General features: G+C 52.6%; 4 protein-coding genes across 4 annotated transcripts; 3 read left to right on the top strand and 1 right to left on the bottom strand.

The window, feature by feature from the left end:
* Positions 1-3,823: 3,823 nt before the first annotated feature.
* UCRPA7_8050 (putative fumarylacetoacetate hydrolase protein) lies at positions 3,824-4,973 on the top strand (the record flags this gene model as incomplete). The annotated part of the gene is made up of 5 exons (XM_007920580.1): positions 3,824-3,838; positions 3,899-4,138; positions 4,272-4,622; positions 4,681-4,781; positions 4,838-4,973. The coding sequence occupies 5 exons, from the start codon at positions 3,824-3,826 to the stop codon at positions 4,971-4,973; spliced, it is 843 nt and encodes a 280-aa protein (XP_007918771.1).
* Positions 4,974-8,698: 3,725 nt separating this feature from the next.
* Positions 8,699-10,068, top strand: UCRPA7_8049 (putative fluconazole resistance protein; the record flags this gene model as incomplete). Its single annotated transcript, XM_007920576.1, has 4 exons — positions 8,699-8,981; positions 9,054-9,139; positions 9,196-9,756; positions 9,817-10,068. The coding sequence occupies 4 exons, from the start codon at positions 8,699-8,701 to the stop codon at positions 10,066-10,068; spliced, it is 1,182 nt and encodes a 393-aa protein (XP_007918767.1).
* Positions 10,069-12,302: 2,234 nt separating this feature from the next.
* On the top strand, positions 12,303-13,382 carry UCRPA7_8048 (putative ibr domain-containing protein; the record flags this gene model as incomplete). The annotated part of the gene is made up of 1 exon (XM_007920568.1): positions 12,303-13,382. One exon carries the CDS (start codon positions 12,303-12,305, stop codon positions 13,380-13,382), a length of 1,080 nt encoding a protein of 359 aa, XP_007918759.1.
* Positions 13,383-13,638: 256 nt separating this feature from the next.
* On the bottom strand, positions 13,639-15,024 carry UCRPA7_8047 (putative ph-response regulator protein palc protein; the record flags this gene model as incomplete). Its single annotated transcript, XM_007920563.1, has 2 exons — positions 13,639-13,644; positions 13,843-15,024. 2 exons carry the CDS (start codon positions 15,022-15,024, stop codon positions 13,639-13,641), a joined length of 1,188 nt encoding a protein of 395 aa, XP_007918754.1.
* Between the last annotated feature and the right edge of the window lie 100 nt (positions 15,025-15,124).

Here is a 15,124-nt window from a genome sequence, read left to right as displayed (position 1 = left end):
CGGCTTTGCCTCTTATCAACCCGGCTTCTTCGCTTACGCTGGCCGTTCGTCTTTGCAGTCCTAGTGCTTCTTGGTCTGGCTTTTGAAGTGACCGACTTGGTCTGCTCCTCATTTTCCCGTAGATCTTCAAAAGTTTTGAGGTCGGCTAGGAAGCGACGCAACCGCAGGCCAGTTTTGCTTCGGATCCAAGCATCTAGCTCTTCGTTACAGGCAGCACAGACAACCATCCTCAGGCTATGAAGGACGTCCTTGTCGTTGATGTCACGATCATCGTAGCTCAAATCACCGAGCACATCTGGTTGCTTGTCAAGTGACAGGTCTGAACCCGACGGTGGTGAAGTGAGTGGCACGTTCGATGAAGGATCGCAATTGTTCGGCTGCGTTTCATATGCCCTTTTTCTTGGAGAGTCATCGTGCCTGCTCGACGAAATTTTGGTACCAGAACTGAGTCCACGTGCTGCCTCAAAGTTGACTAATCTCTCCTGCTGTCTCCTGTGATCCATGTCGTTCAGCATCTCGATGATTCCGTCAAGAGCTTTTTCGAAGGAGGATGAGGATTCAACAGTCCCTTCCCAGGTGCACGGCAGTTTCGGGGCAGCGTCTTGGCAAGGGCCAGCACCAACGCTTGCCTCATCCAGCTTTGAGATAATAGGATCTTTAGGAGGAGGTGGTGGAGCGACAACTTGATCCTGGTGATGCTGTCGAGAGAGACCTTGAGCCGGCCTTCTCGGCTGCTTAGCTAAGAACACAGGTTCTTCTAATATAGTCGAAGGTAAGCCAGGAGGGCCATTCAACTTTGACTGACCATGGACTAGCCCTTTGCCTCGTGGTCTCACTACCATATTTCTGGTTCGCTGTGAAGAGAGGCTAGAGCCGCCGTCTGCGCCCATAGACGGCAAGCTTTCACCCTTCGAGCTCGGCGGCTTAGATCGAACTAATGATGGTTCAGCTCCGGCTTGTTTGGACGCTTCTAGGATGATAGGAGTATGATCATGTATCAATACCCCAGCTGTGGGCCATTGCGACGTATTCTCCATGTGGCGACGACCACTTCTCTGGGGCAAGGGGCGGTGAAATACAGGTGGCTTCGGTAGAGGTTTGTCGAGACTTGCTCTGGGCGGTCGTGTGTCGCCGCCGGTACCAGACGTCGACTGTGTAGGGTCTTTGGTAGGTGGCGAGGCGACGAATTCCCCCAGAACATCCCAATAGCCGGTTGGAGCAGGAGGTACGTGCGGCTTCACCGATCTGAGGCGGGCATACATTTGTGCATTAGACTTGTCCTCTTCATCTGGGGGGATAGGGGGAAGTGGTTGGTCTTGCTTCCGTGACCAAGGCAAGCGACTTTTTGTGGTCTTCTTTCCAACTGAAGCGATGTCCATTGGCTTCACGTTGGAGCGAGTGTTGCCAGATGCAACCTTGACCATTGCAGATGGAAGCGTGCGCTGGTCGCTTGATGCTTCACCACCAGAGACTGTCTCCTTGCTGTTTAGAGGCGAGCGATCTGAAAGAGGGGGCAGCTTGCTCTCATCAGCCACAGGCTTTTTCATCTTGTTTTGCTTCTTCTTTTTCTCCGGGGTCTGTTCTTCAGATGTGATAGCCAAGCCAGCTGCCTGGAATTCTGAGTGATACGGAAGGAATTCAATAACTGTGTGGACTGATGCACGGGATTCAGTGAGTGTAGGGGTTGAGATAGGTAACTTGCATTCGCCGCCCGTAGCCAGATAATATTTCTCTAATTGTCTTGTGAAGCGATCTAAGGACTTGCGCTGACTTGATGTTCGAGAGGGAGAGGCGAAAGGTTCAAGAGGGAACTCAGTTTGCTTTGGCGATGTGATGACCGAAGACAAGCGCTGCTGCTGCGATAAGCTTCTCCTGACAGACTCCCACGCCTCCGGGTCTGCGAGTCCCATGTGCTTCTCCCTTTTTGACTGTGAAGAGTCATGCTTTTGCTCACAGCCATCCCTGAGTGCAACGCCGTGTGGGTCCTTGGATTCATGACTGCCATCAACACATGGAATTGACGCGACACCATCACATCGATTCTCTGCCGGCTCAGGTGCTTGATAAGAATCTGAAACAGCCCCATCCAGTTGGCCGACGTGAGCATATTCAGGTTTTGTCTTGGCATGAGGCACTATGCATGAAATGTTAGGGTCTCGGTTAAGATTCTGGGCTGTAGAAAGAGATCTTACCAAGTCCTGATGGCATTGGAACTTGCATGAGCGAGTATCGAGAATCCTCTTCGTCGACTAGACGAGTGACCTTGGACATACGCATCAATGCAGGGTGATACTGCCTTGAATGGTGCGGGAAGGGGTTGACGGAGGGACCCAATTGTGGATAACGACCAGTGTCGAAGATGGGCGGTAGCTCGTTAGCAGCGGGAAGACCTTGTAAGCTCAGCCATTCCTCGGCTGGAGTTGACAACTTGCACCTTTGACTGGCTCGGCCAGAGGACTTATGCGAGGGTCTCTGATGGATAGAGGTCTTCGTGGCGGATCTCTGGAAAGACACCCTCACTTTGCTGTTTCTACTGGCGCGGCGTCGCCAGCCAAGAGCACGCTGCGCACGGCGGAGCTTGACAATGGCAGGGCTCGCTGTCTTCTCTTGGACTTTCCCAGTCCTGGGAGTGGACAGGTTCGGCGCGCTGTTGCTGACGAGTCCTCCAGGGACGAGTCTGATCTGCGGCCGACGGTGCGGACTTCTCTCCTTCTAAGATAAGTTGAATGTGGGCATCGTGCATATTCCAAAAAAGACCCTGGTTCCAAAAAAGCGAGCGAAAAAGGTACAAATGAGGCTGAGGGCGAAGTCGATGCCTAGGACGATGCAGAAAACAAGAGTCCCCAGGGCGAGGACACTCGGAGAAGACATTGTTGACTGTCAGGTGCCTGAGCCGGCGTACCAATAGCACCTTCCATGTCGAAGGATCTGAACAGTCCGAGGGACTGACACTGAGGATCGGGCCATTGCGGAAGGAGCAGGTGTCGACGCACGAGCGATTTACTGTTTATTTGATGTCTTTGATGCCAGGAGTCGAGTACACTTCAAGCTGGCGGCGACCCTTCCTCAGGAGGAATTCAATGGCTGCAAAGTCGCGCTTGTCGATGCTTACGCTCTTGTCGAATTCAGTTCTGCCAAGCATTGACCGTTAGATGTTATGGCCGCTGCAATATGAACTGAGCGAAACTCCTTGACGAGAGTTCAGTCTTACCTAGCAAAGGTCTCAAAGTGTGGCCGAGTTGCCTGTCACAATATAAGTCTCTCGGCACGTACTTCAGATTCAGATTGCGAAGCAGCTCACCTGTGGCTTTTTACGGCTTTCTCGGAGGCATTGACGATAGAGTGCAAGCACCTCTTTCTGGAGTCCGGACAACCGCGCCATTGTCGTTTTACTCTACAGTATAATACAGCTGCAGGTAACGCGAGTGGTTGTAAGTGTCAGTCGTGACAACTTGACAATACTGATTGGTTGAAGAATATGAACTTTTTTCTGATGACAAGCTCTCCGGCTATGCAAGCTCGCGTCAAAGCTCTGCCGAAATTAGTGCCGCCACAGGGGGGGTCATAAAGCCACGCCCCTAGCTAAGCTCCCTCCAGAGTTACTGGCGGAGCACCGCATCTGCGCAAATGATGCCGTTATCGTCCCCCGCATTCGGCGCAGGGGAGGCTTTTTTATCGCCGAAACAAACGGACTCGCCCGACGTGGGGCTCCTCAGTTGTCGAGGAAATGCGAAACTGAAAGCAGCGAGTCATTCTTTTGCTCAACTACCATCTTGATCGTCTAGAAGATCCAATTGACTTATCGAGATAAACCAATCGCAAGATGCCAGCCTTTTCGGTAAGCAGAAGTATCATCATCAAGGAGCATGCTGAGCACGGTACTGATCGGAGCTGATAGCGCCTTGTTCGGTTCCTGGCCAGGGACGGCCGTACCTACTACGGCGATGCCATCCTTCCCAAGGGTGTCACGGACATCTCAAAGGCCAAGCAGGCACGTGTCGTGACAGGAAGCATCTTCGGAAAGCATGAAGTCACAGATGAGATTGCCGACATCCGGCTACTGCTTGCGCCCCTTGCACCGGAGGATGTCCGGACGGTTCGCTGTCTCGGCCTGAACTATGCCCTGCATGCGAAAGAGGTGGGCCCAATCGATTTCGACTCCTGGGCTTCTGATTTAATATTGACATGCGCTAGTCGAATATGGCCATCCCGCAGTATCCAGTTCTCTTTGTAAGATGGCCTTTGCGTTTGCTTAATATCCCTGCTGACAGTTTCAGTACAAACCAATTACCTCGTTGGCCGGTCCCTCGGATCCCATTCCCGTTCATAAGCTAGCGCAGGAGGGTGCTGGCCTGGATTATGAGTGTGAGCTCGTAGCCATTATTGGAAAGCGGTGCTCTGATGTGCCAGAATCTGAGGCACTGAAATACGTTCTGGGGTACGCCGTTGGCAATGATGTTTCGCACCGTGACTGGCAGATCAAACGCGGAGGCGGCCAGTGGTCTCTTGGCAAGGGCTTCGACGGCTGGGCTCCGTTCGGCCCCGGTATCGTTAGCAGTTCGTTGATCAAGGACCCTCAGACCCTTCAGATCAGCACTAAGCTGAACGGCAAGACTATGCAGGTAGAAATCCTCCGTGCTGAAGCGCAGGCGTTGATATGTGTGCTAAAACATGTTATAGGACAGCAACACTGCGGACATGATCTTTAGCATTAAGAAGACCATCTCCTTCTTGAGCCAAGGCACCACCTTGCTGCCCGGCGATGTGATCTTCACTGGAACGTGAGTGTTCATTAGTCAAAGTCTAAAGGGAACTTAGTCGCTAATTGCTTCGGTAGCCCTTCCGGCGTCGGCATGGGCAGAAAGCCACAGCTCTGGCTCAAGGACGGTGACGTCGTCCAAGTCAGCCTCGAGGGAATAGGCAGCTGCACGAATAAGGTCGAGTTCGCATCTGGCAAGGAATCTAAACTCTGAATGATGTGTTGTAGCATCGAGCCGTGGACAATGTTTGGGCTCTCAGCCTACAGGAACAATTGATTCGGTATTCAGGGCATGTGCTCCAAGTGCTTGGGTTACCTACCCCTAACAAACAAACGAGAACTGCGGCTTATGCGGTAGTCTTAGACTGAAACATGGGTGTTTCACGAGAATTTACTGATGGAAACTTAGAGATATTTACAAAGATTTGAGTAGCATATTCGTACATTAGCCATCTACCTATCTAAAGCAGCTCATGAAACCCATCCCAATTGAGTAGTTCTATGGGATACGCTAGTTCTGCGGACATGTTCACTTCTCCTATGCCTGGAGAAGCATTTGCATAGGCCTGATCTTGGGAACCACTTGACACCGAGCTAGGATCTAGATCAACTGGAAAATCAGCATTGGCAGTTCTATATAGGTTTGATGTGGCCGTATGTAGGCTGTGAGAAGTCTGAGAGCCAATTAACTCGGGCTTTTGGGGTCTGCTTTCAGGCGAACCAGTCTCCGCCTCTTTATTGAGTTGGTGAAGTCGATTTCTCTGAGCTCCTTCAAGCAGACGGGATATCGGCTTCCAAAGTGGTTCTTGCCGTATGATGTCAGCGAGTGTGGTCATGTATCTCGTTAACCCTCTCCAGCCCTCTTCTGCCGACGATGTCCATTGAGTTACATAGAGCCGACTAAGTACGACAGCAAGCGCCTGCCATTCAACGAAGCCACTCAACTTCCACGTCCACCGCTTGTACGACAAGTCGGTTTTAAGCGCGTAAACGTCTTCGAGGATATTTAGAGCCCTTTGGTATGGCTCGTCTTCTCGTAAGCTAGTGCCAGGTGGTGACAAAATCGGCCGGGGCGCGGAGCTTAGGAAAAGCTCGTACCTCCGAGTGGCCACGTTCAATAGTCTGAGACACATCTGTCGAAGCAGTATGTCAGGCTGAAAACCTTGAGAGAAGAACTCGTCTGTAATACGCTTTTCAAACTCGTGTAGCAAGGTCGACCTCTTTAAGGTGCTCCAGTCATGGTTTTCGCGGTCTGCGGACAGTTTTGAGATCGCTTCTTTCACTGCTTTGCCTTGCCGCCATGTTGCTTTTTGGATAATGGTGAGACTTATGTCCGTGTATCCTACCCTGGGTTGTGGTGGCTCCGTCATTTCGGGCCATATGTCCGTGTCATTGATGTTCAGCGGGCCCTGCGTGTCGAACAGCGCTTCGTGCACTGACATTTCAGAGACCTGACGGTCCCCGGCACTGAAATCGAGGAAGCAAACGTGCCACCACACTCGACGCCGGATCTCAACTTCGAAAGGTGACATGCTAGTGAAGGCGGAGCCGTCACGATGGAGACCCAGAGATATTGCTAATCGAACGAGTAAGCCTGTCAAGCACCAGGTGTGTCTTGTGGTCTGAAATGGTCGAGTCGCGTAGAGATAGATGGTAATAGCTTGCAAGACCATGAGAGAAGTAGTATTAGTGAATTCCGCCCGAGAAAGAGCCTCTTCAGTCCCGACCTGGAAGCGTTGGACGAGATCTTCTTTTGGAACATTGAAGTTAATGCTTGCCTGCGTAAATTGATTAGCATTGCCGACCGTGTTTGATTATAAGCGGAAAGAGGGCATCTGGTCATGAAATGTAGTTACCTACATCATCATCGCTAAGCGACCTGATGGCAGCTAGGGATATACTGAACATCAAGACTTCCATGTGGAGATCCATATTTGCAAAGTTGCCCATGGCTTCTTGGACCGCCTTTGTCATGGTGGGCACATGCAGAACCTTTACGAATGGGTCAACGTTGTCAACATATATCTGCCATATAAATTGAGTTTGAGAAGGTAGCGGTCGTAAATTCTCTGAAGTGGAAAGACGACCCCTTGGGCTGCGCAAGAGGAAGGACGATGCCATTGGTGTAAAAGTTGATGAGAGACGGCGGCGATTTTCCGAAGGATTCATAAGATGAGTAATATCAGGAAGCTGTACGTCTGCTAACTCCCGTTCCTCTTCACTGTCTTCGGCTTCTATTCCTTCTAGACGTTCGCGAATGAGTCTGACCTGGTACGCCAGTAGCTATCAGCATTAACGACTCATCAAAAGTTGAAGGGAAAACGTACCTCCCATTGCAGCGTTGCCCAGAAGTAGTCACCAACATAAACCCTGCCTTGATCTTCCGGCAGTATCATGCCCTGATCATTGGTCTGGGGTAGTGGCTTCGAAAATTGGCCCTGGACATGGCTGGACGCCTCTCGTATAGAGCGCTGTGTGGTAGTCATCTTGAAGGACAATATCTTTCCATCGGGATCGAGCTTCTTTGCGGCCCGATCTGAGACTGAAGAATCGACTAGGCCTCCCTGGTTCTCTTCACTGGGCTTTGGCTTATTAGGATCGACTTCCATGACTAGTTCATCCACAACATTCTCCAGCCGGCGAATCCGCTCTATAAGCTGCGCCCGCTCCACGACCTTGCGGCGTTTGGTCCCTGGTTTCGGCTCGGGACGCCGCAAAGCACGCCCGGATACGGGAAATATGCATTGCCGGTTGTGTTCAGTGCAGGTCGAACAGGGCTGGCGACGGTCACAGCGGACCTTGCGCTGCTTGCACCCTAAGCAGTTGCGCGGCTGCTCTGCGGTGTCAGCGTAAGCGCCAGAAGTAGACATTGTCTGGATTCAACGATTCGCTACAAGTGCTTGTGTGGTGTTGTAGCAGCTGTTATCGAAGAACAGATCCCATGCCAGGCAAATTTCTACGCCGCAATTGCCGGATCACACCGGCGATGCAAGCGGCCCTGAGCATGGCTTTTGTGGACCGCCGAAGGACCGACGTTCCGATCTGCCCCACTTTTCCCACTGCCGTGGCACCGATTCTCCGTCTTTCGAATGAGCCCGCCCAATCTACGCGGGATCACGCCGCGCGATGTTACCCCGAATGATCCCAAGATGAATATCATTCCACGACGATCGCGGTGGGATCATACAGATTTATCATAGGTAATCAATGAGTCGAGATCATGATGAGGCATTCAACCCCGGGATTATTGCGGATACGCAGATGAAGACGGCGACTGACACTACACTGTCGAGAGGGAGTAGATAACCCGGAGCATTGGAGACATGTCTTGAAACTCGCAGGGGACCGGAGTTACCGGAGGCATGCAACATGGCAATGCCGCATCCCAGGGCACCGGCCCAAGACGCAGCTTCCGAAATTGCTTGTACCGGGCGGCCTGCTGCTTAAGTCCGCCTACCAACAATGTATTGAGGAGTTTGATCACATACCCTATTTAAAAGGACGAAAACGACGCGCTTCCTTTCCATTGTGCTTTGCTCACCCTAACTTCAATCCACCGTGCTGTTGTAGTCAGGCTTCGCGACCATGGCATCCGAGTCTAACATCACCTCAGAAGCACTCAGTGATAATGACAAGTCGTCCACTACAGCTATGGAGAGAGATGCTCATGATGCATCTCCCACGGACAGTTCAGCGAATGGGGATCGTGATGTAGAGAAGGCGGCAACTACGATGGCACAAGGCGCCGCTGGCGGCGGTCTACAATGGGATGGACCAGACGATCCGGACAACCCACTGAATTGGTCCGCCAGTATGCGTAACGGCCAAGTAATCCTCATCGCCTCACTGCTGCTCCTCGTGTTAGTACCATCATATCCCTCAAACACCCACCCCTCACACATGAGCTGACATGAATGGTATAGCAATCTCTCAGCAACGATGTATGCCCCGGGAGCTGGCTTCGTTATGGAAGATTTCCACTTCACAAGTCATGTTGTTGCCTCTCTCACCATCTCTCTTTTCGTGCTCGGCTTCGCGTTTGGCCCTCTCATCTGGGCGCCCCTTTCAGAGCTCTACGGTCGTCTGCCCATTTACAGCATCTCTACCACTATGTTCTTGGCATTCCTCCTCGGGAGCGCCTTTGCGACGAATGTGGGCGCATTTATGGCCTTCCGGTTCATCAGCGGATGTTGTGGCGCTGCCGGTCTGGCCATGAGTGGAGGTACGCTGGCGGATGTCATCCCAGTGAGCCAGAGAGGCAAATGGATGGCTCTCTTGGTGATGGGGCCCCTAGTAGGACCAACGATTGGACCCATCATGGGCGGCTTCATTGCGGAGAGGGCCGGTTGGCGATGGGTGTTCCGCATCCTCTCCATTGCGGTAGGTTCTAATTTATACACCACTACGGTTGTGAGGCAGCGACTAAATTATCCTAGACTGGCATTTTCATGCTCGTGGGTGTCGTGTTTCTCCGCGAGACCTACGGCCCAGTCATTCTCCGCCGGAGGGAGGCCCGGCGCTGCAAGGAGAGAGGCGAAGACAATGTAAATGCGGTACCGGCCGTGAAGTTCAAGTTTGACCGGAGCATTCTGCGTCCACTGAAGCTACTCTTCCTTTCTCCCATTGTCTTCGCAATCTCGATATACGCTGCATACTGTTTCGGCCTGCTGTTTCTCCTCTTCACTACCTTCTCCACGGTCTTCATGGGGCAGTACGGGTGGTCTGTGGAGATGTCCGGTTTGTCGTATATTGGTATGGGACTGGGCATGTTCAGCGCTGTTGTTATACAGGCATTGGTGGGCGACAAGATGATGAAGTGGCTAGAGACTAGGAACGGCCGGTCCAAGCCTGAGGACCGGCTACCGCTCATGGCCGCTTTTGCGCCAACTATTCCAATCGGGATGTTCTGGTATGGATGGGCGGCCGACAAGCAGACTCACTGGATCGTGCCCATCATTGGCACTTTCAACATAGGTATTGGCTTTGTCTTCACCTTGGTAAGCTATCTGTTGGTCCTCGACACGTAAGGATACGAAACTAAATCCGTTTCCCTGTAGATGCCGTCAATGGTGTACCTTGTTGACTGCTTTGGCGCTGAGGCTGCGGCATCCGCCCTGGCCGCAAACACTCTCCTCCGGTCTATTGGCGGTGCCTTCTTGCCCTTGGCTGGACCACCTCTATACAACTCGCTTGGTCTCGGATGGGGCAATAGCTTATTGGGATTTCTGGCAGTGGCCATGCTGCCTATTCCGTGGGTCTTCTTCCTCTATGGAGAGAAGATCAGACTGAGTCGCAAAGTCAAGCTGTGATCGATTGGCCTCTGACATCGAATCAGTCAAAAATGATCACATCTGATTTATCGTTAGGAGGATAGGTGTGATAAGCTGAGAGATTGTTGGTGAGTTATATTTCCAATATCATCAACCGACACATAGACCTGGAAGCGTATGGATCTTGTACATGTCACCTAGTTTGCAGCAGGGAATTGAGTATCTTGTAATTTTTAACCTATAAACGCGCGTTTAATACATGAATTTACCTTCAGACTTCGTTTATTCACAGCGCCCGCAATCTGCTTCGAGTTTCCAGGTTGATAGCAAAGCAAGAGTGTGGCGCTGGCAGGCTGAAAAAGCACCCGTATCGCTAGACGCCTTGGCCTCATTTAGTGACCGACTGCCACAACCATAGGAGCAGTTTGCCTGCACCCACGTGGGCTCAATCTCGGTGTCTAAAGGGTCATCTTCACAACACACTCTACCATGCTAAATCAACTCCGCCTCCCGGCCCCTCGCTTGAGGCATACTCATGCAGTGCAGTGACTACTTCACCCGACAGTCTGCCCAGCTGTCTAGTGGTGCGTTTTCAACGAGCGAGCTAGCGCATTGTGCAGCTTCGTTACGGTAAGATGATGCCAATCCAGCTTCGGCGTCTCCTGCGTGACTCCTTCCCTAAAAGAGCGTGATGGTTCATATAACAACACGATTGCTGCTTCCCCTGACAGTCAAGGCCGGCAACCTTACGTTTCTAGCCAAAAGATCAAGCAGCGCAATCAACTCTTGTTTGGAATATCTCTTCACAACATGTTATAACTCTTCTACGATGGACCTGCTATTGCCCTAGCTAACTCTTCCATTCTTTTTGATTCGACGATATGTTCTACTTTGTATTCTAAGCAATGTTAGCAAGAACACATGATTATACGTCTACCCAGGTATCCCGTCCGGTGCTGACAAAGACCGACCAAGGGCATCCACTGGCGAGTGGCGCGATGAGCGCGACCACTTCCATCCCTATAGTCAATGTAACTAGCGTTGCACCCTCACTCCATAGATCACCCTCCCATGACACAATATACGGCACAAGCCCTACGTCGCGGGACGTAAAAGGGAAAGGAAAGGCACCAGCAGTCGGCGAGGGGTCTGATCACACCAGACGGCAGCTAGCACACTCGGACAGCGACAGGCCAGCCACGAGACCGACGTCTCCCTTCGAAGTGGTCGAGCAAGATCGTGTGGCTGAGATAGGTGCTTATGAGCCTCCAGAAGCGTTAAGGAGGCTCCCAAATGTAAACTCTGAGATCATCTCCAGTGTCGTCAAGTCTTCAATCGACAACGTCAAGGCGCAGGTTTTGGCGGAGGAGGAGCAACGACGCCAGCAGCATGAGGAAGACGAGAGACGGAGGGCCGAAGAGGCGGAAAAGGCTGAGCAAGAGGCCAAGGCAAATAAGGAGCAACTTTTGGCTTCAGCGACGATTCAAAATGCCCAAGAAGAGGCCGCCGTCGAGCAGCCCATTGAGAGCAATGACTCCCTCGCAGCATCTGCATCAACTGTTATTGATGGCTCCGACAAAAGTGGCGGTAGACCATTCATATTGAAGCGTCTATTCCGTCGACGGGGCATCGAAACCAGTTCTCAGGGGGTCGCCGCCAGCAGCACCGGACCCTTAGCCAGCGGCAGCAAAGAAGGCCAACATCTAGTTATGCTGAGAGAGAGGCTGCACTCATTGCAGGAACACGACGAGACAATGTAAGTACATGAGGTTGCTCATATTGTGTCTTCCAACTCCATGCTGAGAAGATGTAGCGAGTGCATATCATGTTTTGAGGACTTCCAACCCAAGGAAGTTATCAAGACTACCTGCCACAGCTACTGCAAAGATTGCTTCGAACGTCTCGTTGCCAATGCTGTCGAAAATGAGGCTCAGTGGCCACCGAAATGCTGTCTTAATGAGATACCTACGAAGACCGTCCTCAAGCATGTCTCTGGTGAGCTCAAGAAGAAGTATGAGAAGTGTCGAGAAGAGTTCTCCATCCCAGTTGATGAGAGAATCTATTGTGCACAACCAGATTGCAGCATGTTTATCAAAAAGTCACAGATGCAGAAGCAGTTTCGTAAAGCCCGGTGCAGCAAAGGTCACTTCACCTGCTTGGAGTGCAGGCAATTAGCACATCCGGATGTGATGGACTGCCCCAACAACGCCGACATGGCGGCATTACAGCGCATTGCACGCCAAGAGGGTTGGAAGCGCTGTTATCGCTGCAAGATGCTGGTGGAACATAAGGAAGCTTGCCAGCATATGACATGTCGCTGCGGCGCCGAGTTCTGCTACGTATGCGGTCAGATCTGGCGGTCCTGTAGCTGCACGATGGAGCAGCTGGCTGTTATCAAAGCAATCGCCGAGCGCCGAGCCAGACAACGACTGGAGGCGCAAGAGCGAGAGCTCAGGGAAGCACGAGAGTTGGAGGAAGCGCTGCAGCAGATCGCGGAACTGGAGAAGGAGGAAGAGCGCAAGAAGGAATTAGCACGACAGGAGCGGGAGCGCAGGTACAAGGAGTTTGTGGGACGGAAATACCTTGAGCTCAGAGACACCCTCGAGGAGCTCAACAGCCTTCAGAAGATCATGCTTCAATATCAGCACGACCGCGAGCGTGATCTCCTCAACGTTCGCGCACAGGAGGCTAAAGATGGTCTACAGAAGAAGCAATATGCGCAACGACAAGAGCTGGAGACTATCACACATTCGAAAATTACAGAAAAGGAACTGAAGTGGGAGCGTAGCTATCATGCTCGCGTTGTCTTCGAACGAAAATTAGAGGCGGAGTACAGAAAGGAACTCGAAGAATACTGGGCTGAGAAAGAAGACGGTGCGCAACAAATTGAGACCGCGATGCGCGCATATATGAAGAAGAACGACAAACGGTATCATGCGTGGAAGAAATGGCGCGACGAAGAAATAGAGAAGTATCGATTCACAGTCGAGGAGGAGCAGGCTATCAGGGAAGAGCTCATGGACCACAAGATGCACTGCCTGGAGGAGTCCTTCAAGATCCAGGTTGCAGAGTTCAAGCTGAAAGAGAAGGCAGAGCTTCTCTGGTTTGATCTCGTTATAGACGAGAGGACTCGCATGATTAAGGAGCTCGAAGAGGTCGAGAGAGAGGCCGGTGCTGGTGACGATTTCGACATCGAGGCCCATCCAGGACTTCCACTGAATGGAGATGAAGCTGGACCATCACATACACGCTGGGGGGCTATACAAGAGCCAAAAAGGAAGGCACCGGCGCCTCCTACAAAGATTGAGAAAAGCGACAGTGAGATCACAAAATCTGGTGGGAATGAGACCTAAATTAACAGCAAATCAGAGCCCAATACTGTGCGTGTGAGGCTGCAAGGCGCACTATTTCAGGCAAGCCTCCTAGAGGGCGCGAGGCAGAGATGACATCCTTGTAAAATTATTATTTTGGATATACCGTTGGCTAGCACTTCGTCAATAATAAGACGAGCTACTACCATATTCATTTCGGGTTCCTGGATAGGCCCCAACAGGTGTTGGGTCTTCAACTAGTGTCTCTTCATCGGAACTCCTAGCCTCATCATAATCGTCACTCCTGTCAGGAGGTGCACGCATCGCTTCCAGGATACGCGCATCCAACACTGGAACTTCGTAGGGCTTCAATGAGTGAATCTCCCTGCCAGATGGCATCTGTGCCAGCAATGGCCCCGTCCCAGAAATTGTCTGTGTAAACATCTGTTGTCTTGCATTAGTTTTGCCCCTTTCCACACTGCCTTACACAAGAACAACATACCGTATCATTTTGCTTGGTCCATTTCGCCTCGAGAAACTCGATGACCCGTGTCTCCTCCATCTTGCCGCCATCAGCGCCCCAGCTCGCCCCCTTTTCCACCTTCTTGTCTTCCCTCTTCTCTGACCACTCTTTCTTGAAGCGACTAAAGCCGGAGCTCTTCTTACCTTCTGCCCGCACTTCGACCCCTAGCTCCTGAAGTCCAGCATGCAGCCAGCCGATGGCAGCGCCTGTCTGCCCACCCAATTCTGCGTCAATGCCAAAGAACCGGCACGCCTTGGCGCGGCTTGTTCGCCGCAGATCCTCCAGATAGCGCACGAACCCGTCATTAAGCCGTTGCCTGCCAGCCGCCGCAGTGGCGCATAGCGAGTGTGCCTTTGCGGCATGCTCTGATGCAGCGAGACATAGGCGCGCGAACAGATGCGCCCGCACCTTGGGGATGTCGGGCGCCTTGTACATCCACTCGCGGTCATTGGAGTTGCGGTCCTGCGCCACTACCGCCGGATAGGGGTCGTCTTTGAGCACGGCCAGCAGGGTGGCTTCCGCAAGAGCGAGTGCGCTCTGGCCCCGAAGCGTCGCTGCCGCGATGTCTGGTGCCGGCACCGGGGGGGTGCCGGGGCCGAGGTGGTCGGCGCGCGTGGCCAGGTAGTCATACACGGAGGCCGCATCGAGTAGGTGCCTAGTCGCGCCGGCGATGGCAGTCTGCCTCTCTGTGCTCCCGATCGGGGCTGTGGTGGTCAGGTACAGCGGCTGCAGGGCCACCCGGGCCATGAGCGTGTGCGCATTGGCGAGCGTGCTGAGCGCGAAGAAGACCTCATGCTCGAGCGTCTGGAGCTTGACCCGCGCGTTCTCCTTACCGGGTATAGCTGCAGAGAGGGCGGGCCGCCATTCGAGCTTCAGCGGGGCTTTGAGGCGAACACTGATGTCCTCGCCATGGATAGTCAGGCGGTTGAGGCCAGCATCGACGGCGAACAGATACGGGAGGTAGCTGTTGACGCTCTGGACCAGAGTGGAGAGATTGGGCGCCTGGGACTGTGGAGGGAGGCGCTTGTGCTTCTTGAGTGTGTCGCGCACTACCCCGCGATAGGTGCTGGCATTGAGGGGCAGGGAGGGGTGCGAGTCGCAGCTGAAGCTTGACGAGAAGGAGAAGGCCGAGGTTGTAGGCAGCACGAAGGGAAATGGCATCTTAGAGAGGCTGTGGACTGACCATGTCGAGGATGACTTATGACTGAGAATCTAGACAGAAGCAAGTTACAATCAGAAACTCTAGAAATGCCCTGTGAGG

The sequence above is a fragment of the Phaeoacremonium minimum genome (assembly GCF_000392275.1).
Source record: "Phaeoacremonium minimum UCRPA7 unplaced genomic scaffold PA7_03_scaffold_572, whole genome shotgun sequence".
Taxonomy (NCBI): Eukaryota; Fungi; Ascomycota; class Sordariomycetes; order Togniniales; family Togniniaceae; genus Phaeoacremonium; species Phaeoacremonium minimum.
This window is presented reverse-complemented; position numbering and strand designations above follow the sequence as displayed.